Raw genomic sequence first — 24,744 nt, 5'->3', positions numbered from 1 at the left:
GCAGGTAGCACATGTGTGCCACCCCAGAACCGCAGTGGGATCCCCGCCTCCCACCACGGGGGTCCCAGCACCCCAACGAGCCGCACACGTTGCCGTTAGCATAAATAGACTTTATTTCTCTGTACACATCCACACGCTTCACCCCCACAATGCAGGGGGGTTGAGTGGGGGTAGCCCCCATCCCAGCCCCTGCGTCCCGGCAGGACCGGCCCCACCTGCACAGAGCGGGGGCAGGGAGAGGGGGCTGCCACGCACCCCCATAAGGCGGGGCAGCCACCACCCCGTGCCCCTCACGCAGCTACCAGCTGGAGAACCAGCGGCGGAAGAAGCTGCCCAGCAGGGACGAGGAGTCGCTCCGGGGGGGGCTGAGGATCTCATCGTGCTGCGGCCACGTGCCCGCAAACTGCGCCAGCTCCCCTGCAGAGCAACGGGGGCTCGTTCAGAGTGCACCCACGTGCTCCCCTGTGCCCCCCCTCGCCCCCCCCCCCACTCACGGTCATCCATGTTGAGCACCTCCTCCCGGTAGTCTTTGTTCTGCCCATCCTCCTTGGTGGTGGTGATGAAGGCCTGGTCCCCCCTGCGGCGGGTGACGGTCGTCTCCCGGTGGCCCTGGCTGTCCTGCACCGTGCGGCGCTCCTCCACTGCCTGCAGGGGAATGCACTGAATGAGGGCCCACCATCCCCACAGCAGGGATGGTACCTAAAGAGGGCTTAGGAACAGGAGGAGAGTGACCGTGTACCACTGACAGGACACGGGAATGGCTTCAAGTGAACAGAAGGGGGATTTGGGTCAGGCGTGACGTGGCACTGCTGCCCAGAGCTGAGTGCCCCATCCCTGGAGGGGCCCGAGGCCATGGAGGGGGCCCTGGGACACTGAGCAGCTGGGGGGCAGCCGGCACATGGCAGGAGTGGGGCTGGGGGGTCCCCTCCAACCCAACCATACGGTGATCCCACGGCTCTGTGGTCTTTAAGGCCCGCTCCGACCCAACCTTCTGACCCAACCTTCCCACCATCCCGCGGTTCTGTGAGCTCTGGGCCCCCCCAGCCCTCCCGCACTGCGTGGCTCCGGGCAGCACTCACCCCATCAGGGAGAGTTACTGTGGTGACGGAGACGCTCTGGAAGTAGGAGCGCGGCTGCCGGGGCCGCAGGATGGTGCTCAGCCCCGCCGACGACACCTGGGAGTCCAGGTCTGCAGGGAGCAGCCGTGAGCGCGGGGTCGGGGGGGCCCAAACCCAGACCCCACCCCCCGACCGCACCCACCGCCGTCCTCCTTCTGTCCCGGTGCGGGTGGTGGGGGCTCCTCCAGCTGCGGGGCAAAGGAGGGGGGGTGAGCGGCGGCGGGGGGGACCCAACCACCGCCCTCCCCCCCCTCCGGTTCCACCTCACCCACCGCCGGGAGCGGCTCCCACGGCCGGGCCGGGCCCTCGGGCTCCTTCAGCATGGAGTCACGCAGCGGCCGCCTCGCACCGGGGCCGGGCAGGGGGGGCTCAGCGGGGATCGCCGGGGTCAGCCCGGGCCGGGCTGCTCCGCCGGGCCCCCCCCAGCCCCGCTCCCCCCCGAAGGGCGGCGGCAGCCCGGCCCAGCCGCCCCCGAAGGCGCCCAGCAGCTCGCCCATGTCCCGCAGCAGCTCCTCGAAGGCGCCGCCGGGGCTGAAGCCGAAGCCGAAATCATCGGGGGGGCGCGGCCCGGGGGGGCCCTCGGCTTCCTCCTCCTCCTCCTCGTCGTCGTCCCACGGCGCTCCGAACAGCGGGTCCCGGGGCCTGCGGAGCGCGGCGCTCAGAGCGGGACAGCGGGGGGGGATAACGGGAGGTGGGGGGGGTGTGACGGGGCCGAGCCCGGTACCTGCCGCGTCCCGGGAAGCCGAAGAAGCCCCGGAAGGCGTCGTAAAAACTCATCGCGCATCGGCCGCAAAGCGCCGCCGCCGCCCGCCACGACCGGGCCGCTGCCGTAAAGCGCCGCCGGGTGTCGTGAGGCGCAGGGCCGTAAAGCGCCGCCGGGCAATAAAGCGCCGCGGGGTGTCGCGGAGGGCAATGCCGTAAAGCGGTGCGGAGTGTCGTGAAGGGCGATGCCGTAAGGCGGTGCGGAGTGTCGTGAAAGGCCCATAGGGGCCCCGTAGCGCCCTGGGGTGACGGCGGTGCTGGGAGCACGGGGGGGGGGGAGGGGGGAGGGGGTCTGAGAGTGACAGTGATCCCAAAGAGGGGAATAACCCTGGAAAAGTGGTGGGGAAAAGGTGGGGGGGGAACCACTCCCAGGTCAAAGCACTCCAATACCACACAGCACTTCGTGACCTTTATTCTCTTTAGGAAGGAGCCCGCAGCTGAACTGAAAAATACAGGAGCTGGACTGCATAGAAAAACCGAAATAAAACCAAAAAAAAGGCCAAAAAGTAAAAGGGAGGAGGGGGCCCCAATGGGGGGGGGAAGGGGGGGGCAGGGCAGGCGCGGAAATGAGGACTCGGGGCCGGCGTTGGGGTTTTTGTTTTTATATACAAGACACATTTATCCATTAAATTTAGAACACGGTACAAAAAAAAAAAAAAAAAGAAAAAAAAAGAAAAACCACTTCAACTAATTCATCTTACAATGCTGTTCATATCAATTACTGCTCTTATTCCTAATATAAGGGGTTTGCTGTAGGCGGCGCGCAGCTTCCACTCCTTTGGGTCCGAGGGGCAGCGGGAGGAGCGGGGATGGGGGGATGAAAGGGGGGGGGGGGGAAGGAGTACAAACCAAAAAAGGCCCCTACGGCAAACGGGTCAGAATCTGAATGCAGAGAGAGGAGAAAGGAGGGGGGGGGCGGGGAGGGGAGAAAAAAAGAAAAAATACAAATTCTATATTACATACAACAGGAAAGGTGGCTGAAAACAGACAACGCGGAGCCGCCCGCCCTGCCCTGCCCGGAGCCGGCGCTGCCCCTGGGGGTACTTTTCCTCCTCCTCCTCCTCCTCCCATATCGGTCGGCGTCGCTTAGTGGGGTTCTCGTCGGAAGCAGTTGGTGGGTGGGGGCCGCCCCGCTCAGTTGGTGCCCCAACTGTAGCTGTTGTAGGCGGACTTGTTGGCCTGGGACTTCTGGGGGATGGAGCTGCCTTGGCTGCGCTGCCCGGAGCCGCTCTGCGGGGAGGGGGGGGCAAAGAGCAGAGGAGGGGGGGGTTAGCAGGGGGAGCGGGCGCTCAGCTCGCCCCCCCCCCGGGGTCCCAGCTGGGGTGACACCGCTGTCCCCGCCGGCCACCCCCCTTCGGCACCGGGGGCGGCGGGGAGGGGGAGAGAGGGGGAAGGGGTTGAGCACGGAGTGTGTGTTGTCTGTGCGCGCGGCTGTGTGTGTGTGCACATCCTGACTGCGGGTGACATCTCTCCTCGCCTGGCGGGGCCACGGGGAGAAGGAGGGGGCTACGTGAGCCTGGGGGGCCTTAGGGGCGGGGAGAGACCCCAGGGCGAGTGCAATGCGTTATCATCAGAGAGGTTCATTACCTGATCTTCCTGCTGGCGTTGGCAGCACAGTATCATCTGCAAATATGGAAGCTGTTGCAGTACCAGGATATGTAAAAATAAAGGGACAAACTATGACAATAGAAATCCACGGTTAGACCTGCAAGCTACGGCGGGGTCGTGGCTGTGAGCAGGAGTTCTGCCGGCCTGCGGAGCCGCCACTCCGAGGACCGGGAGGTCAGGATGGACCAGGCGTGTCTGCGTGCAGGGGCACTACCCGACCGTACCTGGTACAGCCCGGCAGCAAGGGGCTGTGCCGAGTACCCCCCAGCGGAGCGCACCCCGGGCCTTCCTCACCTCGTCCTCATCGGCCCTGTGTGTATGTGCATGTGCGTGTCACCGCGTGTCCGCATGTGGGGCGTGAGGGAGGGAGGGAGAGGGATGGGGGGAAGGGGGGCCGGGGGGAGCGAGAGCCCTAGAGATGCCCCATTGAGGGGTACGGAGACCCCCGGGGGTCGGGGGGGCTGCTTACCTGCCCGTCCTGCTGCAGGTGGTGGTGGAGGATCTGCGAGTGGGGCTGCTGATGCGGGGTGAGGATGTGCATGAAGGGGGTCGGGGGGTACGCGGCTGCCGTTGCGGGGTTGATGGGGCCGCCGCTGCCCAGCGCTGAAGGCAGGTTGAAGGAGGCTGCCGGGGTTCCAGTGTGAAATCCCTGCTTCTCAAAGGATTGCTGGGGGGAGAAGAGCGGGGTGAGGACCGAGCGCTGGGCTGAAAAACCCCACATCCCTCACCCGTGCGAATCATCGGCCCCTCACCCATGCAAATCATGGGCCAGGCAGACGGGGTCCGGTGCAGAGAAGGGAGCGATGCTCCAACCGCCACCCTCCCCAGGCTCAGAGCTGCTTTCAATTCAGCAAGGGCAACGTTTCCCTTCTCCCTGTCCAGTTGCCCCAAGGACAGACCCCTCCTCACGATGGAGGCCGCGTTCCCCATCCTGTTTCCCAGCAAAGCAGCACACAGCCAGCACGGCACCCACCTGAGTTTTGGAGTAGACAGAGCCCGAGATGTCCGGCACGCCTGTGTTACTGGATGTCACAGATACACCTGGCAGAAGGAAACAGGAGCGTCAGGGCTCAGCAGCCAGCACTGGGGGTCAAAGAGTGGCCTGGAAGTCAGGTGAGGTTTTGAGACATCACCCAAGGAGCAGAGCTGCAGAGTGCTTGGACAAGCACGTGTTCTCTTGCTGCGGATAACTGCAGCTTCTGGAAGCTTCCAGAAACAAATACAGGGGGCTGGTGCCACCCGGAGATGCACCTTTCCCCAAAAAGCCCAGAAAAGAGCAACTTGAATTGCAGGCAGGAGATGAAATCAACCCCAGCAGGAAGGGCTGTGAGCTCCTCAGCCACAAAAGAGGCAATGGCACCGGAGGGTGACCAACTCGAGTACTGCTTTCTTTGTAAGTTCCATCAGGCGACCTGCTGCAGAGCTGAGCTATCATTGCAAAGAGAAAAAAGGAGCTCTAAAGGGCTCTGATGCAGTGGGGGAAAAGGTACAGCTGGAACCTAAAGGCCATCAAGGCAGAACCAAAGCGGGCCCTTCACAACCAGCCCAATGCTGAGCAGTGGGACCCAAAGCATGCACAGCAGCTTTGCTGCCACAGGTCTCCTCTTCTTTCCTCTGAACACCACGCTGAGCCAAACAGGAACAACCAACCAATACGGGCAGTAAAGGAATAAATTCAGAGGTGAAGTGAGGGAAGGCCCCAGAGCCATCACACAGCCAGTGGGGTTGCCAACAAGCCCTGTCCAAAGAAAACCAGCCCAGCTGAGGAGCAAAGTGCTCCTGCAGGTCTCTTACCAGCACTGTATCCGTGAGAGCCATAGCCACTGGGCTGCTGGAAAGGGGTTGCTGATGCGTTGACGCTGACATTCACACCATGCTGCTTGGAAGAGGTAGGAGCAACCTAAGGAAAGGAGAGGGGCAGAGTGAGAAGAGGCTGCGCCGTCCTCCTGAGCCGAAGCCCACGCCCTGCCCTCAGGGGAACTCACAGGGAACACGGCGGGCCCGTACTGGAAGGTGCTGGGGAGCCCCGGTACCCCTGTGTAGTACGGCAGACTGGTGTAACTGTAGCCAGGAGGCAGCGCTGGGTTCAGGAACGTCTGCTGCGTGGTGTGGTGGGTTTGGGTCTGGCTCTGCTGAGGCTGTGCCAAAGTCGTCGCAGGGGCAGGGGAGGAGGCGTCGCCTCGGCCGAATTTTGTTAAGTCGCCTGCAGCAGAGAGGGAAGGGGGCTGAGCAACGGACACAGCAACTGCTGCACGTCAGCTCAGCCCGCAGGTGATGCAGCGTTGCCATCAGCACCGAACCAACCCCTCTGCTAAAGCAGAAGCAGCACAGCAGAAACCCTCAGCAGCTGCGTGAAGTGACAACTGCTCTGCCTATGGCTGCCCCTCCACCACTGCAGGACTGAGGAGCTGAGCGGCGCGCTGAGTGCTGCCTGCACAAACCCCACCATCAGCTGCTGGGTGCTGCAGCAAGCCCTGGGCTCCCTCTGTGCTTCCACATCACCATCAGCACCCCAAACACAGCCCCCCCCCCCCCCAAACACAGCAGCTGGGGGCCACCGTCCTCCACCCCATCCTACCAGCAAACAGCTCCCGCCGAGGAGCAGAGCCAACCATCCTCCAGCTGAGGGTGTGTGAATGGCCCCTTTCTACAAGCTGAGCTCTCACCTCCCTCTCTCTTGCCTGGTGGCACTGACCCAAATGCCACAGAAGGTCCAGCAGCCCACAGGGAGCACTCAGAAGCATCGCTTCCTCTCCCCATCCCACGCTGGCAGTGAGGCTGAGGCAGTCCCTCCTCTGCTCCTCTTTGGGAGCACCTGCTTGGCTCTCCCGTGCAAACACTCTCCCCATTCAGAGCTCACACAGTAAGCCAGTGAATTTCTCAGCGCTGTCCCAGCTCAAAGGCAAGGCTGGGGTAGCCACAGCCATTAATTATCACCAATGTTAAGTTGGCAAAATTATGCATGCAGCCGTCCTGAACTCTGAGCTTGGGATTTCAGCCCCAGCACGCTGGGCCAAAGCACTTCTGCACAGAAGAGCTGCTGCTGAAGCAGGGGGGAAGCAATGCTGGAGAAGGAGAGATCCACCACACCAACAATTCCTTATGCACACAGAAGTTCAGAGCAACTGCTGCTCCGTGCCCTGCTCCCCTACCAGAGTACGGGTTGCTGCTCAGGCTGCCATCTCTTCCAGTCAGTGGGGTGGTGGGGGTAGGGAATGGGATGCTGTAATAATCCTGTAATAAAAGAAAGGAGAAGTTGTTTTATAAGCTCCGTTTGAAGATGCAAAGCTGCCCCGTTTGGAGAAGCAGGGATTCCAGGCACCAGGTGTGTCAGAGTATGGCAGTTCAATCAGTCACATTGAGGCTGACCTCAGCCTGCACAACCCCAGGTTTTTCTTGCACGCACCATCCCCCTCATCCGGCTACGGGAACAACCAGACAAGGTCTACTGGTGTGCACTGAACTGCCTGTGCTTCCCCACCACTGCACACACAGCACGAGGGACAGCGTCCTACTTGCTAAACAAAACCACCCTCCAATATTCAGTTCCTGCCTCTTTCCAGGATCAGAGGTAAGCTCTACAACAGCTCCTCTCGCCACTGCTGGACAGAACAGCTCTGCTTGCTGCAGCTCCTCAGCCCCACCATCACTGATACAGCAGCACCAACAACTACTGCTGTTGATGCCCAAAGTGCAAAGGAGTGATTCATTGCCCTCCTGCCAAAAAGGGGAGGACCCTTCATTTCCCAGCCTGCTGCCCATCTTCAGCACTCACCAATGGGAATCTCGTCTGGAGCATTTGCAGGTCATCATATCCATACACCTGTGGCTAGAAAAAAAAGAGCAGGAGGTGATGTCAGAGACACAGAGCAGATAAAGTCATTTATCTCATTGACACCCGACGTTCAGCTTAACGTCACATCAAGCTGGAAGCAGAAGATCAGGGCCCGGGCCGTTATCAAGGATGAGGCAGCCAGCAGTCGCTGCTGCAAGGCTGGCACTGCCAAGAGCTTCTCTGAGCTGCTGGGAGGAAGAGAGCACCAACGTCTGGCAGCACTGCTTCAGACTGCGGAGGCATCCAACAGTTCCCCTCCAGATGCAGCTGCAACACCCAAACCCGTCCTCACCGTCAGAAGAAAGCTGTGACACCACCCAAGACTTCGTGGCACTGCTTCCCTTGTTACGTTTGACATTTGTCACACTACACTGACGACACAGCCCCAGACTTTCATTAACCTCCGTCCAAAGGGCTGCTTCCCTACAGGCTGTGATGGAAAACAGCAGCTCCAAACCCTTCAGTCCTGACGCTATCGGTTTTTGGCCATGCAGTCAACCAGGTTCAACCTCTCCCTGCCAGCTGAAGACGGAGCCAGGAAGGACAGAGTGCCACAACAGAGTGCTGGGGGTGCCACTCACCGGGTAAGCGTGTAGCAATCCTGGAGCCATGATGTACGGGTTAGGCAACAACGGTGGGACTCCAGGGGGGAGGTTGGGAGGGGCTTTTCCTGCAAAAGGTCAAGAAAGGGAACGTCACACAGTGAAGCCCAACAGCAGAAACCGTTTCTTGGAGCCTCCCTCCGTTCAGCATCAGGGGAAGCATACCTGATGTCGTGGCCACGGAGCTGCGAGTGGAGGCTGTCACCGTGGAGTTACTGCTGAGGCTGAGGCCCAGGCTGCTGACGCTGCTGAGGCTGGATGAAACGCTTACGACTGGCGGGGCAGCCGACACCGTGCTGGAGGAGGTGGAGAAAGTGCTAGCAGAAGAATGGAGGCTGGCTTCACTCTCCACACTTGTGTGCTGGGGAAGGAAAGGAAGAGTTACGGGACCGGGCTGCAGATATATTGCAGGGTGCAGCTGATGCAAAGCACTGCACTGCTCTGTCTGCACACGCACACACACACACACACACACTCCCAAGAGCCTGCAGTGAACCCGGCTGCTGCAGGCTACGAGGAAACCTGCTCTGCATCTGGCTTCAGCCCAGAGATCTGAGAGCAGCCAACCCAGAACGCCTCCAAACTCGGGCAGCTGTGTCCCAGCATGTGCCTGCTGGGAGCAGCAGGGCTGAACACCACGCTTGCAGCAGGGAGGTTTATTCTGCTGCAGAAGACAACAGCACAGAGCTCAGCTGCAGGAGCTCCAGCAGTGTGTTTGAATGGTGCCACTCCATCAGCTGGGAGTTTGCTCTCACACCTGGTTGCAGCTCTGGGGCGTTTTCTAACAACTACTTCAGGCTTGAGTGAAGCTGCTGTTATGTCTGATGTGGGTGGGGGGGGGTCAACAGCCTTCAGCCAGAGGCGCGTGGGTGGAAAAAGAGGGGTGCAGTGCTCCAGCAGACCCAGACTCACCAGAAGAGTTGAAGTTGATGTTCGCCCAGAGGATGTGGATGAGGACAGACTGTTCTGCTGGGTGGGTAACGTACTGCAGAAAGAGGAGAAGGGTTGTTAAGCCAAGGTGTGAGAGCCTCTGCTGGCAGCACCAGGCCAGATCCCCTTCCCATTTAACTGAAGCGAAGAAGTTCATCCCCAGAGCACATGCCAAGAAACCCACAAGGCCTGCACTACCCTGAAGGAAAGGGCTTGTCTGCTTCCTGAGAGGAAGGAACTGCCACAGCACAGCCCCTCCTCTCATCTAACTCTGGATATCTACATGTTTGCTGCTGGGGCTGCAATAGCCAAGCAGCTCCAGACGGACCCCCACCTCCCCAGGGAGGCACCTTTGGGTAGGACTGACCATCTCCACGCCTCTCCCCCCCACACGAGGGGCTTTCTGCCTGCTAGATCTCTGTTTCCCTGGGCTCACCTGCTGAGCTGGGCGGCGGTGGTGCTGGGCAGCTCCTCGCTGTGGCTCAGGCTGCTCAGAGCCGTCGAGTGCTGGCTAGCTGTGCTCAGCAGCGACGCCGCAGACACACCGTCATTGAGAGGCGCCATGCTGGGAGCAGAGGGGGAATCAGACTTCACTGCGGGGCCGGTAGCACCTGTGGACAGGGAGCTTTGGGTTAGAGGCAGCTTCCAGCAGCTCCTGGAGGGCAGTGTAGCACTGAGGAGCAGTCAGGGTTTGTTTAGAGGTGCAGGGAGAGCTGGGGCTTCCCTTGCTGCTGCCAGCCTTGTGAGCACCATTGTGTTCTACATCTCACTTTGGCCCAAAACCACCACCACAGGGTCATTGCAAAGAGCTTCAAGCCCTACAAATGAGGCACCTCTCACAGGGTAAATTATTGTAATCAGGGTGAAGGTATTACGAGTGACTCATAAATGATGTTGTGGAACCACCAGCAGAAAGCTGAACGTTTCAAGGTACGCAAATAGCACACATAGCAACAATTAGTCCAGCACAAAAAGGCCTTGCCGTTAGCCCAGATGAAGCTGTTCATCCAAAGCAAAGAATCCAAAAGCAGTTTGAGTGGCTCAGGACACCCACAGCACTGCCAGACTCTTACCTTCAACAGCCTGCGTGCTTTGTAATGGCGTGGGTTGTACGGAACTGAAACCATTCTGAGGAAGAAAAGCAAAGTGTTAAGCACTGCAGCTGCCCATTCCCAGAAGCAACCCAGGATCGTCCCCTGCCCACCCTCCCTCCCTCAGATGTGAAAGAGGCATGCTACCCAAGTGGATGTTACTGTATCTGTGCGACGTGCAAGAATCAAACCTTTAGGATCAAACTCAAGGCTCAGCCTGGATGTCACCCTGCAGCAGGGTTCATCTGTGACATGAAGCGTGGCCAGCAATCAACTCGACCACTGTTAACCCCGCTGGCCCAGTCCCAGGTGAGCAACAAACTGAGGGCTCTGATACAGCCAGCAGGAGCTCAGTGAGGCCACAAACCACGTGGGTAAGTTGGAGTCACACAGAAATGCTTGCCTGAGCACTCTGCTCCCCCTGAGGCAGCATTTCACACACCACACTTAGTCAGCACAAAGGGTGAGCGAAGCTGTCTTCCTACCTTGGCCTGGGTTAGGTCTTTCTGGGGCGAGGAGGAGATGGAATTTGGGTATCGCCTCGTCTGGGTGGATCTCTGTTCATACAGTGGTCCCTGAGCGCTGTTCTGGGAGGTAAATGTTGCTGTCTGTATTGTGCCGCTCTGGTAACCAGACTCCTGGCTTTGATTGGACGAAATCGTGGATGAAGATTCACTGCAAAGAACAACAAAAAAGGTCGTATTCCTCCTTCCAGCCCTGCTGTAAAAGCTGCTGACACAAACTGCAGGCTCTCCATTTCAAACCTTCAGGGAAAAGAGCCCCGGGGACCACAGAGGGGGCACACAGAGCAGCCAAACCAACCAAGCACAGAAGCAAACCCAGGAAGGAGCTGCTCCGAGCTGCAGCCCCACCTCACACTGCTCTGCTCTGAGTGCCACAAGCTGTCACCACTCAGGTCCCAGCACTCAAGGGACCACCCAGCCAAGAGAAAATGGGATCGGCAGCATTCTATCCCTGCCCGTAGATACACAAACTGCCCCACGCCCCCACGCCAGGGAAGCACAAATCCCCCTCACCAGGAGCACTGAGCAGCCATGCTGGGGATTCCCCTGCAGGATTTCCAGCAGAACTAACTGCAGCAGGAAACATTTGCTTTCTGTACAAGCACCAGAGGCCGATCAGTCACAGAGCTGCCCAGAACAGCCCGCTGGCAACTCGTGCTTTGCTGTTGCATACATTGTCCCCCCTTTACGACTACAGGCAGAGTCAGAAAGGGTCTACTCGTATGCAGCATAGCTACAAGCCTGCAGGTGAGCTCCTGAAGCTGGGATGCCCCGTTGTCCTCCCCCAGGGTGCTCACCTAGCAGTGCTGGTGTACAGGCTGCTCTGAGGTTGGCTAACAGCAGCGCTCGTCGTGGGCGTCGATTCGTACTCGGCGAGAACAGGCTCCGAACCAAACTGCAACGCCCCAAACTGCAGGTTTAACCCTGAGATATCTGCTGAGCCAGGCATCTCCACCGCCAGCGCAGGAATCTGCAAGGCAAGGGGAGAACAGAGATGCTCAATCACTCCCCCAAGAGCAGCACGCAAAACGCCGTTAGCATCCCCAAGGCCGAACCCTCCTCCATCACCCCCACCTGCCCCCAAATCCAGGCAATCTGACCCCAGGAAGGCCCTGCACCTTTGATGTTAACGATGCTTTCTTCTTTTGCTGCTTCAGCTTCTGCTGGGCAGGCTGGGGACTGGAGGACTGGTTGTCTGAGGAGCCCGGGGACATTTGGGGAACGGGGTTGGCTTTGCTGGGCAGCGGCGAAGACGGCGGCGCCGGCACGGTGGTGGAGGCGGTCACCACAGGCTGCTTCTCCTGCATGAACACCTCTATCATCGTGGAAGTGGACGTGAAGGCCTGCCTCTTGGCAAAGGGACTGTGCACAGAGGAGTCTGCGGGGTTCTTGAGATCTGCCAGAGAGGAGAAAGCATCGCATTAGGATTTGTTCCTTGAGAAGTAGAGGGCTGCATGCACTGCTTGCTGTGGCCTCGGAATATCAGGGAGCTGAGAATCCCTGCATCCCCACTCCCACCTCCACGCTTTCCAATGGTGGTCAATAGCTGTGCTTTCACCAGCATCATACTGAGGCTCTTAAGCCCCTCTTCCCCGAGTTCGTTTCACCATCTCCACGGGACAAAGCAAGCTCAGAAAGCAGAACTCCTCCACCCTCCTGCATGGGGAGGCATTGCACGCCTGCCTGGCGCAGGTTTGGTGCTGCTTCCTTCCCCTCCTGTGCCCACTGCCTGCTCCTTCCCCCACGAGCAACGCTGCTGCCCACCCCCAGCCCTGCACAACTGCAGTGTATTAATACACAACTCCTGTTCTGCCCGACGCTCTCCTCTGTGGCTCCTTGTCTGGAGAGACCAGGAGCTGCCAACACCGACTGCAGCCAGGACAGGGCTCAATTTTTAATTCAGCTTAGATTTGAACCAGAGCCATTTCACTACAGCAAGAAACAAAGCGCACGACGCTCAGCTGCAGCGGGGCTCGGCATCTCATCTAAGAAGCAGGAGCTTCTCCTAATCAGCCTTTACTCCTTCGTGCCAGCCCGGAGGTAGAGTTACTTCTTGGCATCAAACAGCCACCAGAATCACATTCCTTTGAAAGATCCATCAGGTCAGCAGTGAGGTGGCACTGACAAGTGTTTGTGTTCAGAAGCATTCAATGCAGGTGCCTGCTGGCAGAGCTCCCGTTACACAGCCCTATGCCTAGCAGTAAAGGTGCCTGACATCCCTCCAGCTGAACTCAGCTCGGTTGTGAACCTGAGGGGCAAAGGGTCGAACTGCTTTAAGATCTGATCCTCACACAACTCTGCAGAGCCGCTTCCCTTACCGTACTGCACGAGGGATGAGGTCTGCGTGGCCGATCCCATGTCCCAGGAGGAGGCGGCGGTGCTGCTGCCTGGCTGGCTGTGCTGAGCTGCCAGCTGGGCCAGAGCCTGGGCTGTCTTGAACTGCTCCAGGAACTGAGAGCCCGTGGTGCTGCTGCCTTTGGCCTCCCCGACGTCTCCAAACCCTTTGCCCAGCATGCTCACCTGCAATTGCAGCACGGAAACAACAATGTCAGCATCTCCTCCGTCTGGGAGTTTGGCTCAGGACAGGTGGCTCTCAACACCCTGCTGCTCCTCACCACCAGGGAGAGCTCATCCCTGTCATCCCACACCTCACACCGTTCCATTTTCAAGCCTGACAAGGGCAAGAGGGCAAGAATAACCCCGAGCATTTCTCATTAAGCAATGGGATCTTTGTCTCTATCTACAGCCGACCGGCGAGTCATCCCAGAGGACTGCAGAGGTGCCAGGCTGGTATTTCCCACCTCGCCCAAACACACAGAACATCCAAGCAACTTTCCAAGCACTGCTCGTAGAAGTGCTGTCCCCTTACCATGCTGTGGTGAGAGAAGGAGTTCCCAGAGGCCGGTTGGGATATGGCACTCTGCTTGGAATTGCTGAACACCAGAGGCTGTGCCAAGGAGGGGGCCTGGGAGGACTCCAGGTTTGTTGACTCATTCTCCATGGAAGAGGGTGTCTTTCCTAGCAGCACTGCAAGGTCGATTCTGGATGAAGAAAGAAGAGAGCCCACTGAGGTGAGCAGGAGCAACAGCAGTTCTACCTCCAACCCCACAATTCTTATCTCACACACCCAACAAAATCTGCACAACTTCACACAGCCGACATCAGCAGCCTCAAAGGGACACAGCCTGGCAGCATCCTATCTACATTCAGAGAACCCACACTTCAAAACGTCCCAAAATCTGAAGAACCAGCGAAGAACCAAGCCAGAACGTGGGCCCCAAACCTCCTTACTCAACCTCTACGTTTCAGTCTGCGTTAGCTTATTCAGAGCTGCTGTTTCTATCTAGCTGGCAGGGCTAAGGCTGGGCTGGGCTGGGCTTCATGTGCCCCTGGTTGCATGTCAGGCCCTGAGCCATCACCTCTGTCCGGCTGTGATTGTCACGTTCTCTGTAGGCAGAGGCACTGAAGACACATTGGATGCAGTGAAGATCTTTGTCTCAGACAGCTGAAAGAGAAAAGAGGGGGAAAAAGAATCCCGAGTCAGACCAGCACGTCAGGATTGCACATGGAAACACAAAGGTGTTGGAGACAAACAGCCACCAACAACTCCGGGATTTCAGCTGCTTTGCACTGATGGTGTGCAGCACTGATTTGTAAATGCCACCACACAGGTGGGTGCAAACGCTGCTGGAAAAGCCAAAGGGAAAAAGCTTTGGACCGATGGTTTGGCTTCCAGCAATCACCGGAGCGATGGGATCAGAGAGCAAGGGATCTCCTCACACTGGGGGAGAGAAAATAATGCTTGTCAAAAGCAAATAAAAGGAGAGTTTAATGAGGCTCTGGGCTCGGCCACAGGTGCCATCTGAGCTGAGGAGGTGCCAGCAGATAAGCTGCAGGAGTCTAAAAACAATCACAGCAGTGAGGAACTGCTGAGAGACTACAGAGGCTGAAGGCAAAAAGGCTCTGAAGCCTCTCCTCCAGCAGAGACCTGATGGAACACAGAGGCTGCCCGAGTTCTGCATCTCAGATACAACAACGTTTACTCATTCATCACAGCTCCCGGCGCTGGGAGCCCACCCTGGGCTCAGCCTGCAGTTTGCAGAGGAGCAATCCGTGCTGCTTTTCTTGCTGTGCACGGATAGGACGGCAGCTGCCAGCAGGCAGACGTGCAGGGAAGGGTTGGAGGGTACCTACATCTTCATTCCAGTCCTCCGTGCCCCACTCCTCCGTCGCAGCCCTCCATGCACCTGCAGGGGCAACAGAAGGCAGACAAGTCAGGCGCACGGCAAAGCTCTACCGAGAGCCAGGGAAGCACTGGGGGGGGGGGGGGGGGGCTTGGCAAGCAGCTGAGAGGACCTTATTTGCCAACCAGAAGTCAAAGCAGCTGACCCCAACCCCAAACTTAGGGGCAGGTTCCCATGATGGTGAGGCTAAGCGGAACCAAAGGGACCCCGGGCCAGCGGGGAGGGCAGCACACACAGCCCAGCACCCAATGGATCCCAGAGCTCAGCGAGGAGCCCCTCTGCCCCTTCTCCTGACCCCCTCCTGCAGCAGCACCCACAAGCAGCTGTGATCCCAGCAGCTCTGACAGAGCTCCTCCAGGTAGGGATCCCCACCAGGCTTCGGCCTCCCAAAGCACAGAGCAACAGACCCATTCTGGGGCTCAGCTTGCTTTCCTCCCCCCGCAAAGCGTTGAACTGCCCCTCACTGCACCAAAGCGTGTGTTCAGGGAAAGGAAAATGGGCCAATTTCAGAGAAACGGCCAAAGCCAGCAGCTTAAAGCATCAGGGAGCAAAGCATGAGATTTCAGACACAATCCATTACAGCATAACTTGCAAGAGGGCAAGATTTACAGAAGGGCAAAGCTTTGCCCGGTTGCATCTCCTGCGTGTTCAGTCCCAAGCAGCCACAAGTTCAGCTCCATATGCTGAATTTTACACGGGGGATCCCAAACCCGTCAGGCAACTCAGAATTTGGACTGAGTGGGAGCACTTTCCACTGCCCACAGATCCTGTGCCAAACTGCCCACTGCTGTGCCCAGGGCAGAGCACTGCAGCTGAGAGGGGTTAACCCTGGGGGTACTCAGGGACAGGACTGCCATCAGCCCCCTTCAGCAGCTGAGAGCCCCTGATGGCACACAGACAGCACGTGGGGAACGAGGGATGGCACGTCCTTCTGTAAGACAGGTCAGGCTCTTGGATTTTCGGGGAAGAACACTGGTTTTCCCATTCACGTCTCAGTCACGAGGCCAAAATATAACCGCTTGTCTACCGGTGGGGAGTTCAGAGCACCAAACGAGCACTGAAGTGATCCAAGAAACCTTCCTGGATTGGTTTTAAGTTTGATTTAGAGATACAGACGTGGACAGAACACAGCTCCCCTGGCTGCTGGGAGCCTCAGGGCACACAGCCCATTCCTCCTTGGACTGAGGCAGCAGGAGGGGCTCAGCAATCAGCACAGAGCGCAGTGGGGTGGTGGGGAGCTGAGCTTTGTGCTGCTCACACCCACCTCACCATAGAGAGTTTCCCAGTGCAGCAAGCAATGCAGCACAGGGCTCTGCTTTTTGCACATTTTGGGGGGAAATAAGACAAAAAGCAAAGCAGCAAGGAACTCAGAAAGGAATTCAGCCCTGCACAGAAGGCCTTCAAGGAGCAGCTGCCCTCCCTTGAGCTCAAAGCAGGAAAAGGAGAGGAAAATCAATAGCGGTTTGCAAATATCAGTGTTATCTTTTGGGGTTTTTTTAGGCAGAACTCCACTGCCCTGCCTTGCAGCACAGGGGGGGTCAAGTAGTTTAGCAGAGAGCTGATATGCCCCAATGCAAAGCAGCTGCTCAGTGCACTCGTGGGTTTGCAGCAAACACTGCTGGAAAACAAGAGATCCCACTGTGACCTCCAGGCTCTTCCCAAAGAGATCTCTCATTCTAAGCTGGGAGGTGAGCAGCACAGACCCCACCTGCAGCCACCCCAAATGGTTGGAGGATCGACCCCCCAACTGCCCCACAACTCAAAGCAGAGTGAATGCAGACAAAGGCACAGGAGTGGCACAGCCAGCAGCCACGTGCTGGGGGCAGTTAATGGTTAACCTGGGGGGCAGACCTGGAGGTGCTTCAGAACAACAGAAGCACTCCGAGCCCCAGCAGCTCCCTTTCCTCCCATGACTCCAAGAGCAAAGCAGCAAGTCCCCCAAGGGGCTGTGAGCTCAGGAATGGCTGCAGCACTGCTAGGAGCATCTGCTTTGACACCCACACCAGCAGGACCACGTCTGAGGAGCTGGACGAGCATCCCATGTTTGGGGCCTTCTTGTGGACACCCAGCAGCCTTAATAAGGCAAAGCGGAGCAGCCCATGGGTCTCTCTTGGCTTCAAGAAGGCATGAGATAAGCATGAGAGGACTGATCTGACTTGGAGGCATTCAAAGCCAGGCTGGATGTGGCTCTGGACAGCCTGGTGTGGTGGTTGGCGACCCTGCACATAGCAGGGGGGGGCTGAAACTAGGTGATCACTGTGGTCCTTTTCAACCCAGGCCATTCTAGGATTCTATGACCAGGCACTGAGCAGCACCCTGCTCATCTCAAAGCACACACCACCCACAGGGCAGCTCTGCTCAAGGGAAAAGCAGCGTGGCAGAGCAGCGTGCCAAAGCAGCCCTCAAACAACGCTCACCAAGGGCCAGCCGTAAGCAGAGGGAAAGCACTGAGGCAGCCGAGCAGAGCTGAGCACCCTTGCAGCAGCATTCTGAACCCGTGCAAAAGGCAGCAGGGCGACTGCTGCAGAGGTGTGGGAGCAGCGCAGGACCATGCAGTGCTGGGGCTGAGCTGCCCTGTGCTCCTGGAGGGCTCTGTCACAGCGCTGGGGACGCAGCACTGCTGTGGGTGCTGAGAGCAGCACCTGAACTCCACGGACCCACGAGGAAAGGGTTAAACCTCTCCCAGTTTACATTCGAGGTGTCAGCATTAGTAAAAGCACGGTCAGAACAAGCATCAAAACTCGTTAAAGTGAACAAATTAAGAGAGGAGAACGACATATCCACAGATATTTCAAAGTTGGTTGGAAAAAGAGCTATAAAAGTAAAGGGATCCGGGGCAGTCGGTGCACCTGGATGTATCGTACCAGGAGCAGAGTCAAATTTTCGGGGATAATTTGAGCCCTCACCCCCAATGAAATCAAGTCCTGAAACAAAAGAAAAGAAAAGAAAAAAGACAACCAGTGAATTTTGACTCTGGTGAAGCCATCTCGCTGCCCCCACGTGCATCGGCGACGCCGGATCTGTGGATGTTTTGTTAAGGAGACACCCAAAGGCACTGCAACCAAACCTGGCAATGCTCCGTGCCGAAGCGTCACCCCACAGCAGCCCGAGTGAAACGGCCGTGAAAGGGGAAACACCCCCAAAAAACCAACAGTGAGACAACACCTGAGCTCAGAGCAACGTTCTCAGGGGGTGCACTGAACACATGGAGGACCTGCAGGTGTTTGTTAAAGGCTTTTCCTGAGGGGCAGCACGGGACGCAAAGGTGAGGTAAGCGCTCCCAGGTCTGTGATGGCACATCCAGCTCTGGGTTTCCACTGTTACCTTAACAGTTGGCGTGAGGTGGCCTTTGCAATTAGAACTACAAGCTGAAGGTTTATCTCAAAGGAAAGATAACGCACATCAGATGAGTGTGGCCCACTTACTTGTGCCATCGTCCGGCTCGAAGCTGCCCGTGTTGTTCCACGTGTTGGTGTTGCTATTCCCATAGCTCTCATCCGTGCTGGTTGGCTCAGCGTAGTCAGCTGGGTTGAAAGTTCTGTCAGACAGGAATAGGAAAGGTTTCAATCTCTTTCCCTGCACCATTGATGTATGTAACACGGCTAAGAGATTGTCACAACACAGCTCTGCCTCACAGTGATGCTTCAGCTGCATCAGCCCTCCCAAAGTCCGGTGTGATGCAGCTTTTGTTTTATTAATGTAACAAACAATAAAAGATTGAGGCAAAGGGTAGCATTCACGCCCCAAGATGTGACTTTTGCTGCGGTTTATAGCAGTAAGACTTACCCCATGCCTTGGGCAGAGAATCTTCCACCCCGCCTTCCAGAGCCACCTGTAAGACACACACAGTGCTGCATCACAGGGAAAAGAAACATCCCGGCAACATATGGAGTTCTGATGCCCAGAATACGAAAGCACTGAGGATCCCCCTGAGCTGATGGGGTTTCCAGCAGTGTCTTTGTATGTACACGAATGACCTCAGCTGGCTGGCAGCGCCATCAGCCGTGCGTGATGCCAGGTTTGCATGAGGTTTCCAGCTGGCAAAAGCTGGAACACTGAACCCCAGGTTCTCATTTCCGCAGTGTGCGTCCTCAGCAACGACTCCTGAGCCGCACAGGTTTTGCAGGAGAATGAATTTCTGCTGCTTAGCACTGAAACCCAAGCCAAGGGTTTGCACGGTGCTCAGAAACACACGGGCAGGAATGGGGAAGATCCAGATCCTGCTGCTAACAAGCAGCCTGCAGACGGGCACCCCTGCACAGGAAAGCCACGCTCAGCTCCCCTGGGACGTGAGAACTCCTTACTGCTCCTAGCACGCTTACAGCAACACGCAGGCACTGAGTTTAAGTGTCAGAATGGAAAAACCAAGCTCTAATTTACCAGTTTGGCAGCCTCCCTCTTAAGAGAGCTCCAGACCTCACCACTCCTCCCCGTGCCCACAGCCCCCCCTGCGTACCTCGGCCCCGGCCGCGTCCCCGTCTCCCTCTCTCTGTGCCTCTTCCAGAAGAGCCTCCACTCTTCCCACCATCCAGCCCGTTCTCCTGGCCCCGAACTGAAAGACAGAACAACACAAGGACCGCATGAAGACCATCAGAGAGCACAGCAGCTCAAGTGCTGAACGCGGGGGCTGTGCAGGGGACCGAGCACTCCGTCACCCCTAAAGCTTCTAACAAAGGAGAGCATCACCCAAGGATGCGTCTCAGACAGGGCAGCGCCACACAGGCTGCCACACGAGGGTGATTTCCCCCAGCACAGAGTGCTCAGCACATCAGGATGTGATGGTGTAAGGAAAGGAAGGGGGTGCATACACTCTCTGCCACGGCTGGCACCCCGGCCCCGCCGCGGCGGCCCTCCACGTCGCCTGCTGAAGTCCCGATCTCTCTCCCGGTTCTCTTTGCTCTCCTCACTGGGTTCTGTCTGTCCGCTGTCCTTCTGTCCCGAGACGCCTTTTTTCTTCCCGACCATCTCCCAGGAATGCTGGAGGTTTGTAAAAGGGAAAGCAGTTAAGCTGAGTCTCAGAACAACCAAGTTAACGTTCCAGAACGCTCCGCGGTCATTGTTTCAGGGTGGGGTGCTCTCTCAAAACCCAAACCCCCCTCCCCAACCATGGGACGACAAGGAGAAGATCAGAATTTGTCCACAGGTGACCCCAACTCATAGAATTGTTGGACTGGGTTGAAAAGGACCACAATGACCATCTCGTTTCAACCCCCTGCTGTGTGCAGGGTCACCAACCACCAGACCAGAGAACCCATAGGGTGCCATAAGGACCAGTAGGGTGCCATTAGGACCCATAGCCTGGGTTGAGAAGGACCACAGTGATCATCCCGTTTCAACCCCTTGGAAACACAAAGTGCCTCCAAACCAAAGGGCTTCCGATGCCCCATCATGGGTACTTGGCTCAGAGGTGAAGATCACAACAGCTCCTGCACTGTTTGGAATAGGGGACACTGAGTTATGAGCTCAGGAGCTGAGCTGTCTCCATCAGCATGAGAGCACGTGAGCCCTTCACAGGTCCGTCCCTTATCAGGAGATCCCTTATCAGCACCACACCAGCTGAACCCAGACCAGGAGCAGCTCCCAGACCCCAACACAGCACGTTCAGCTCATCCCTCCTTCTAGAAGGTTTTTCCAACAGCAGTTTTGCTCCACGCTCAATGGGAAGGGCTCACTGAAGGCAAAGCAAGAACCTTCCTGTGTGCGACAGTGAACCCAGCAGGAGCAAAGCACCCAGCAATGAGAGGCAGCCGTGCTAAGACAGAACGCAGCACTGCCCAATGCATCCACCTGTGCTCATGGCTCAGTAAGAGGGAGGGAAAAAGGGGGGTAAATGTGTGACATCACGAAGCAACAGCACCTGTAGGAGGGGCAGCAGCCAAACCCAACTCAACACAAAACAATACCGGCACAAAAGTGGTGAGAAGACCCCCAGAATGGGGGCTGCTGAGCCAGAGACACAGAACTCCCCATTGAGAAGGAGCAGGGAGTGAAGCCTTCACTGTGTTTTGCCCTCCGTCCTGTTGGCCATGCTCCTGCTTTCTGCAGCCATTCAGAGCAGCATTAAGGAGCCAGGAGGTAAACCATACTTCTCACGCTACCCATACAACTCCTAACTCATTCTGGCTCTCATTATCGAGACTTTACTGTATGTTTCATCCCCAAATATGTGGTGGCTGAATTTGGCCTCACCACATTCACAGCACCCAACCCTACCGTGTCCGGATTGCCCTCCAGCAGCACATTGATGGCTCTGTTAACATCCCCATTGCAGTCGTGCAGAGCAATCACACACTCATCCTGGTTCTTCCCTGTGATGTCAATCAGCTGTAAAGAAGAGAACCCCAAAATCAGTGCGTTTCACGCCCAGAAAGCACCGACATCCACGTGGATCTCAGAGGCAAGCACGCTGAATCCCAAAACAGAAATCCCACATAGAAATGCCAGCCTTTGGCAGCCCTGCCGGCTTCCCAGCTTAGCGGTGCCCCCAAACGAGCAGCAAATCCCCAGCAGCGAGGGTGGCAGTTTCTGAGTCACTGAGTCCCACCGTGGCGTAGCCTATGAGCTCCTCGCCTCGGGATGCTGCTGCTCCTTCTGCTCTGGGGCTGCACTCAGTGGGCCCGGGAGAGCCACAGCAGCACAGGGCACAGCAGGACGGCAGAGCAGCACGGCCCTCTGCCACCGTCCTCCCCTCTCACACTCACTTGTTTCACCTTCTCCTCAAAGTCAGCGTCGTTGTGGTCCGAAATCATCTGTGCAAGTCGAATCTGTTCCGCAGTGGCCTAAAGAGATGGGGGCATCAAAAGAGAGGGTGGTTAGCATGGAGCGCATCAGCTCGGCTCCCAAAGGCCACGCTGCTTCCAGACCGCACCGGGAAGGAGTAGATGAGATGGAAAGAGGTACAAAATGGAGCTCTGGGAGGAGGAAGGCTCCGGAAAGCAAAGCAGGCAAAGCACGTAGGAACACCACCAGGCGTCCCGCGTCACCTACGGCCGCCTCACCACCACCAAAACACAGAGACAAACTGCAGGTGGCTCTGGGTTGTTTGTGAGAAGCCAACAGGGGCCGATGGGCTGGAAGCACGCACGGTGCAGCAGCACCATGGGACAGCCCGGCTCCCGTGCCAGGGCTCCGCCTGCACCCAGCTTGGTTGCCAAGGACGCTGCCCTTACCTGCGGCCGCTGCTTGTGCTGTGTCTGGCTCTGTGTCTGTGTCTGCTCCCAGCTCCCCCGGGCTCGGTTAGTGCCCACCGATGTCATCATTTACAGTATATACAAATAACAGTATTTACAAGGTAGAAGTCTGCGGTGGGGCGGAGGGGGGGGGGAGAAGAGAGAACAGGCTGTTAGAAACTGGCAACGCACGGCGGCACCGACACGGAATGAGACACCAGCACAGACCCACATCCACAACCCCACACTGCATCCCGGGGGGGGAAATACCCCTGGGAAGGGCTGACCTGGCACAGAACCCCCCCCACAGAGCACACAACGTTTCACAAAGCCATACGGCAGCAGAGTGGGACATCCCAGAGCCTCCGAGGCTCCCAAAAGCTCCCAACTGCTCTCCTCCTTTTGTGCCTTCAGACCACAGGGGAGCAGTGCCCTCCAGTTACAGGTGCTGCTGCAGCTCCGTCTGCGGGGTATCACCCCTTTAATACATCACCCATATAGAAACAACCGCGGGTTTTTTTTCCTCCTTATTTCAATTATCCTGCAGGTCTGGGGACGTTAGGTTTTCTTCTACCGAGCATTCTAGATTAAAGAGCCACCCGGAAAATGGAAAGAACTCAACGCCAACGTGGGATAACAGCAAGGAGGCTGCGGAAGTGCTGGAGCTCAGTGAGGATCAGCAGCCTGCCACTGCACATGGGGGGGAAGAATCCAACACCAACAGCCAGCACAGTGGCAGCAGTGGATGGCAGCGCCCTGCTGGGGGGGCTGCCCACCACAGGGACCCTCAGCAGCTGTCAGGTTCACCCTTTGGGGCGCCTCGTGGCAACTTAAGGAGAGTTCTGTGCTTATAGAGCTCCGGCTTCACCAACACTGCGCCACCTCCGAGCAGCAGAGCTGTTGCAGAACCACAGTCTGAGGGCACCGCACGGCAGCCACGCAGCGCTCCCTCCCCATAGGGCTCATCTCCACTCCCCAACGCTCCGTCTCTTCCCATCCTAAAGATCTCACACGCAACCAAATCGTCGCATCCGACCAATCCAGCAGCACTGCGGCCCCGGGGAAGCGATGCTGTGTGTTTGCAGTCACTTCACCTGCAGTTCCAACAGGGCACGGCTCTGGCAGTGCTCTGCCCCCAACCTTTCTGCAGGAGTTGGGTATAGTTTGGCAGCTCTGCTCGGCCCCGCTGCGTTTTGGGGACCCTTCAATCATTATGTGCACAAAGAAAGCCACCAAAGAAGTAATTCTACCAGAAGCACCGTCCTGCAGAGACCGTCAGCTGAGCACACATCAGCTCCGCTCCAACTCCACTCCTCCACCTGTAACTTCAGCACAGCTCAGGGGCAACATTTCAATGCAAACCTTCCCTATCCCGGCACCCAAACCGTCCCCACGCGTGTAACGATGCGCTTCACAACGGGTTCGGGGTGGATTTCTCAACCCTTTCATCTCCTTTTGTTTTGCTTTAAGAAGGAAAACAAAACCACACGTGTGCAGCTGCAGTAAAAACGGGCGACGGCGGCCAAACAAAGCAAACTCCCGAGCAAAGCCCAGAGAAACGGCGCTCAGATGGGCAACCTCCAGGACAAGGGGGTGGACGGGGTTTAAGGGAAAGGAGCGCCGCAGCTCCGGGTTATGGGATCCTGCATTAAAGGGGCTGCAATGAACCGCCTTCCCCATCAAACCGCGTCCCGCAGAGCCGAGCCCTGGGCTGCACGGAGCCTCTAAGAAGAGAGGTGATACAGAGACAGAGCGCAACGGTTCACTTTATTGGGGATTCAGGGGAGTTACAATGCAGGACGGGGCTCTGTGCTCACGGCCGCTGCTCCCGGGTGATGCCAGGCGAGCCCCAGCACGCCCCAGCCTCAGTTTCCCTTATCTGCGAGGGAAGAAAAGCGGCACCTCCGCCCCCCTCCTGCAAAGCTTCGCTAGCACGGAAAAAAGGCTGCAAAGTTCCAAAGGGAAAGGACCACGGAGATGAACGCACAGAGTGGGGGAAGGGGGGGGGTCTCCCTACGGCGGTGGGCACCGCGAGCCCCGCGGCGCGGTACGCGCAGCTCCGACCTCCCGCGGAGCGAACCCCGCGCGTGTGCGGTGCGGATCCCCGCAGCGGGACGGGGAACCCCGCGGCGCTCAGCCCCGGGCGGCTCCGCGGGCGCACGGCGGGGCCGCGCCTCCGAGCCCTTTGTGCTCCCCGCTGCCCGCCGCCCCAGGCCGCGGGGATCCGCCCGGCCGCGGCGCGGCCCGTCGCGGGCGCGGGGACGGCCCCGGAGGGACCCGCGGCCCGCGGTCCGAAGCCGCGGCGCACAATGGGGGCGGCCCCGCGGGGAGGGCCCGGCCCGGGCCCCTCCGCCTCCCCCCGGCAGCGCGGCGCCAGGCCGGGCCGCTTCCGCCCTCATGGCCGCGGCCGCCATTCCCCGCCCGACGCGGCGGCCGCCCCCGCCCGCCCGCCCGCCCGCCCTCACCTGCGGCGGCCGCGCGCTACGCCAGCCCGCGGCTGGGCCCGGCCCACTAGGCCGCGCGGCGCCCGGCGGGGAGCGGGGCCCGGCGGGCAGCGAGGGGCCGCCCCGGGGCGGCGAGGCCGGGCCGGGAGGAGCGCGGCCGCGCGGGCCGAGAGGCGCCCGGAGGAAAGAAAAGGGATAAAGGCCGCGGGGCGGGGTCGGGAGGGCCGCGCGGAGGGAGCGGAGCCGCCGCCGCCGCGCACCAACTTTACCTGAGTCTCCACCACACTGACACTGCCCAGCGGCGCCCGCCCCCATCACGTGACGCGGGCGGGGGCGGGGCCAGCCCGGCTTCGCTCCCACGTGACGCGGCACGCGCGAGTGACGCGACGCGGCGTCACGTGGGGAGGACGAGCGGGT

General features: G+C 58.4%; 2 protein-coding genes, 1 long non-coding RNA gene and 2 other non-coding genes across 21 annotated transcripts; 1 reads left to right on the top strand and 4 right to left on the bottom strand.

The window, feature by feature from the left end:
- Positions 1–95: 95 nt before the first annotated feature.
- On the bottom strand, positions 96–1,960 carry HAX1 (HCLS1 associated protein X-1). The gene is made up of 6 exons (XM_015298604.4): positions 1,843–1,960; positions 1,391–1,760; positions 1,261–1,306; positions 1,080–1,189; positions 495–645; positions 96–417 (listed from the first exon to the last, which is right to left on the bottom strand). Exons 1-6 carry the CDS (start codon positions 1,893–1,895, stop codon positions 299–301), a joined length of 849 nt encoding a protein of 282 aa, XP_015154090.3. The 5' UTR covers positions 1,896–1,960; the 3' UTR covers positions 96–298.
- Positions 1,961–2,276: 316 nt separating this feature from the next.
- On the bottom strand, positions 2,277–24,624 carry UBAP2L (ubiquitin associated protein 2 like). 17 transcript variants are annotated; one of them, XR_006932131.1, is made up of 30 exons: positions 24,597–24,624; positions 21,884–22,013; positions 21,416–21,493; positions 20,928–21,038; positions 19,523–19,691; positions 19,171–19,266; positions 18,501–18,546; positions 18,140–18,252; positions 17,564–17,638; positions 14,665–14,717; positions 13,890–13,975; positions 13,340–13,511; positions 12,789–12,990; positions 11,589–11,866; positions 11,268–11,440; positions 10,432–10,621; positions 9,929–9,983; positions 9,292–9,466; positions 8,838–8,910; positions 8,091–8,286; positions 7,905–7,993; positions 7,264–7,317; positions 6,641–6,722; positions 5,474–5,691; positions 5,283–5,388; positions 4,462–4,529; positions 3,958–4,155; positions 3,713–3,798; positions 3,468–3,518; positions 2,277–3,110 (listed from the first exon to the last, which is right to left on the bottom strand). XR_006932131.1 is itself a non-coding variant. In XM_046904036.1 (29 exons), the coding sequence occupies exons 2-29, from the start codon at positions 21,971–21,973 to the stop codon at positions 3,015–3,017; spliced, it is 3,405 nt and encodes a 1,134-aa protein (XP_046759992.1). In that variant the 5' UTR covers positions 21,974–22,013; positions 24,349–24,624; the 3' UTR covers positions 2,277–3,014. The 17 variants fall into 17 exon arrangements, 16 of the variants coding, with proteins under 16 accessions (XP_046759992.1, XP_046759993.1, XP_015154074.1 ...); XM_046904036.1 differs by lacking the exon at positions 3,713–3,798 and having other exon boundaries at positions 3,468–3,530; positions 24,349–24,624; XM_046904037.1 differs by lacking the exon at positions 3,713–3,798 and having other exon boundaries at positions 3,468–3,530; positions 17,621–17,638; positions 24,349–24,624.
- Positions 6,814–6,947, bottom strand: LOC112530314. Its single transcript, XR_003071865.2, has one exon. It is a non-coding gene; the product is annotated as a small nucleolar RNA SNORA58 (small nucleolar RNA).
- MIR3536 (microRNA 3536) lies at positions 11,127–11,204 on the bottom strand. Its single transcript, NR_035350.1, has one exon. It is a non-coding gene; the product is annotated as a microRNA 3536 (primary transcript).
- LOC121107582 lies at positions 19,607–23,369 on the top strand. The gene is made up of 2 exons (XR_005841824.2): positions 19,607–19,857; positions 22,431–23,369. It is a non-coding gene; the product is annotated as an uncharacterized LOC121107582 (long non-coding RNA).
- Positions 24,625–24,744: the final 120 nt, after the last annotated feature.

Source organism: Gallus gallus, chromosome 25, assembly GCF_016699485.2.
Source record: "Gallus gallus isolate bGalGal1 chromosome 25, bGalGal1.mat.broiler.GRCg7b, whole genome shotgun sequence".
NCBI lineage: Eukaryota > Metazoa > Chordata > Aves > Galliformes > Phasianidae > Gallus > Gallus gallus.
The sequence above is the reverse complement of the archived record's forward strand: the minus strand, read 5'-3'. Positions and strand labels throughout refer to the sequence as shown.

Excerpts from the sequence above, each read along its gene's own strand:
- HAX1 (XM_015298604.4), bottom strand. The coding sequence starts at position 1,895 with ATGAGTTTTTACGACGCCTTCCGGGGCTTCTTCGGCTTCCCGGGACGC. Across the intron at positions 1,307-1,390 it reads CGTGGGAGCCGCTCCCGGCG|CTGGAGGAGCCCCCACCACC; the intron begins GTGGGTGAGGTG and ends TTTGCCCCGCAG. Across the intron at positions 418-494 it reads GGTGCTCAACATGGATGACC|GGGAGCTGGCGCAGTTTGCG; the intron begins GTGAGTGGGGGG and ends GTTGCTCTGCAG.
- UBAP2L (XM_046904036.1), bottom strand. The coding sequence starts at position 21,973 with ATGATGACATCGGTGGGCACTAACCGAGCCCGGGGGAGCTGGGAGCAG. Across the intron at positions 11,867-12,788 it reads CTCATCCCTCGTGCAGTACG|ATCTCAAGAACCCCGCAGAC; the intron begins GTAAGGGAAGCG and ends CCTCTCTGGCAG. Across the intron at positions 4,156-4,461 it reads CTGTCTACTCCAAAACTCAG|CAATCCTTTGAGAAGCAGGG; the intron begins GTGGGTGCCGTG and ends TTCTCCCCCCAG.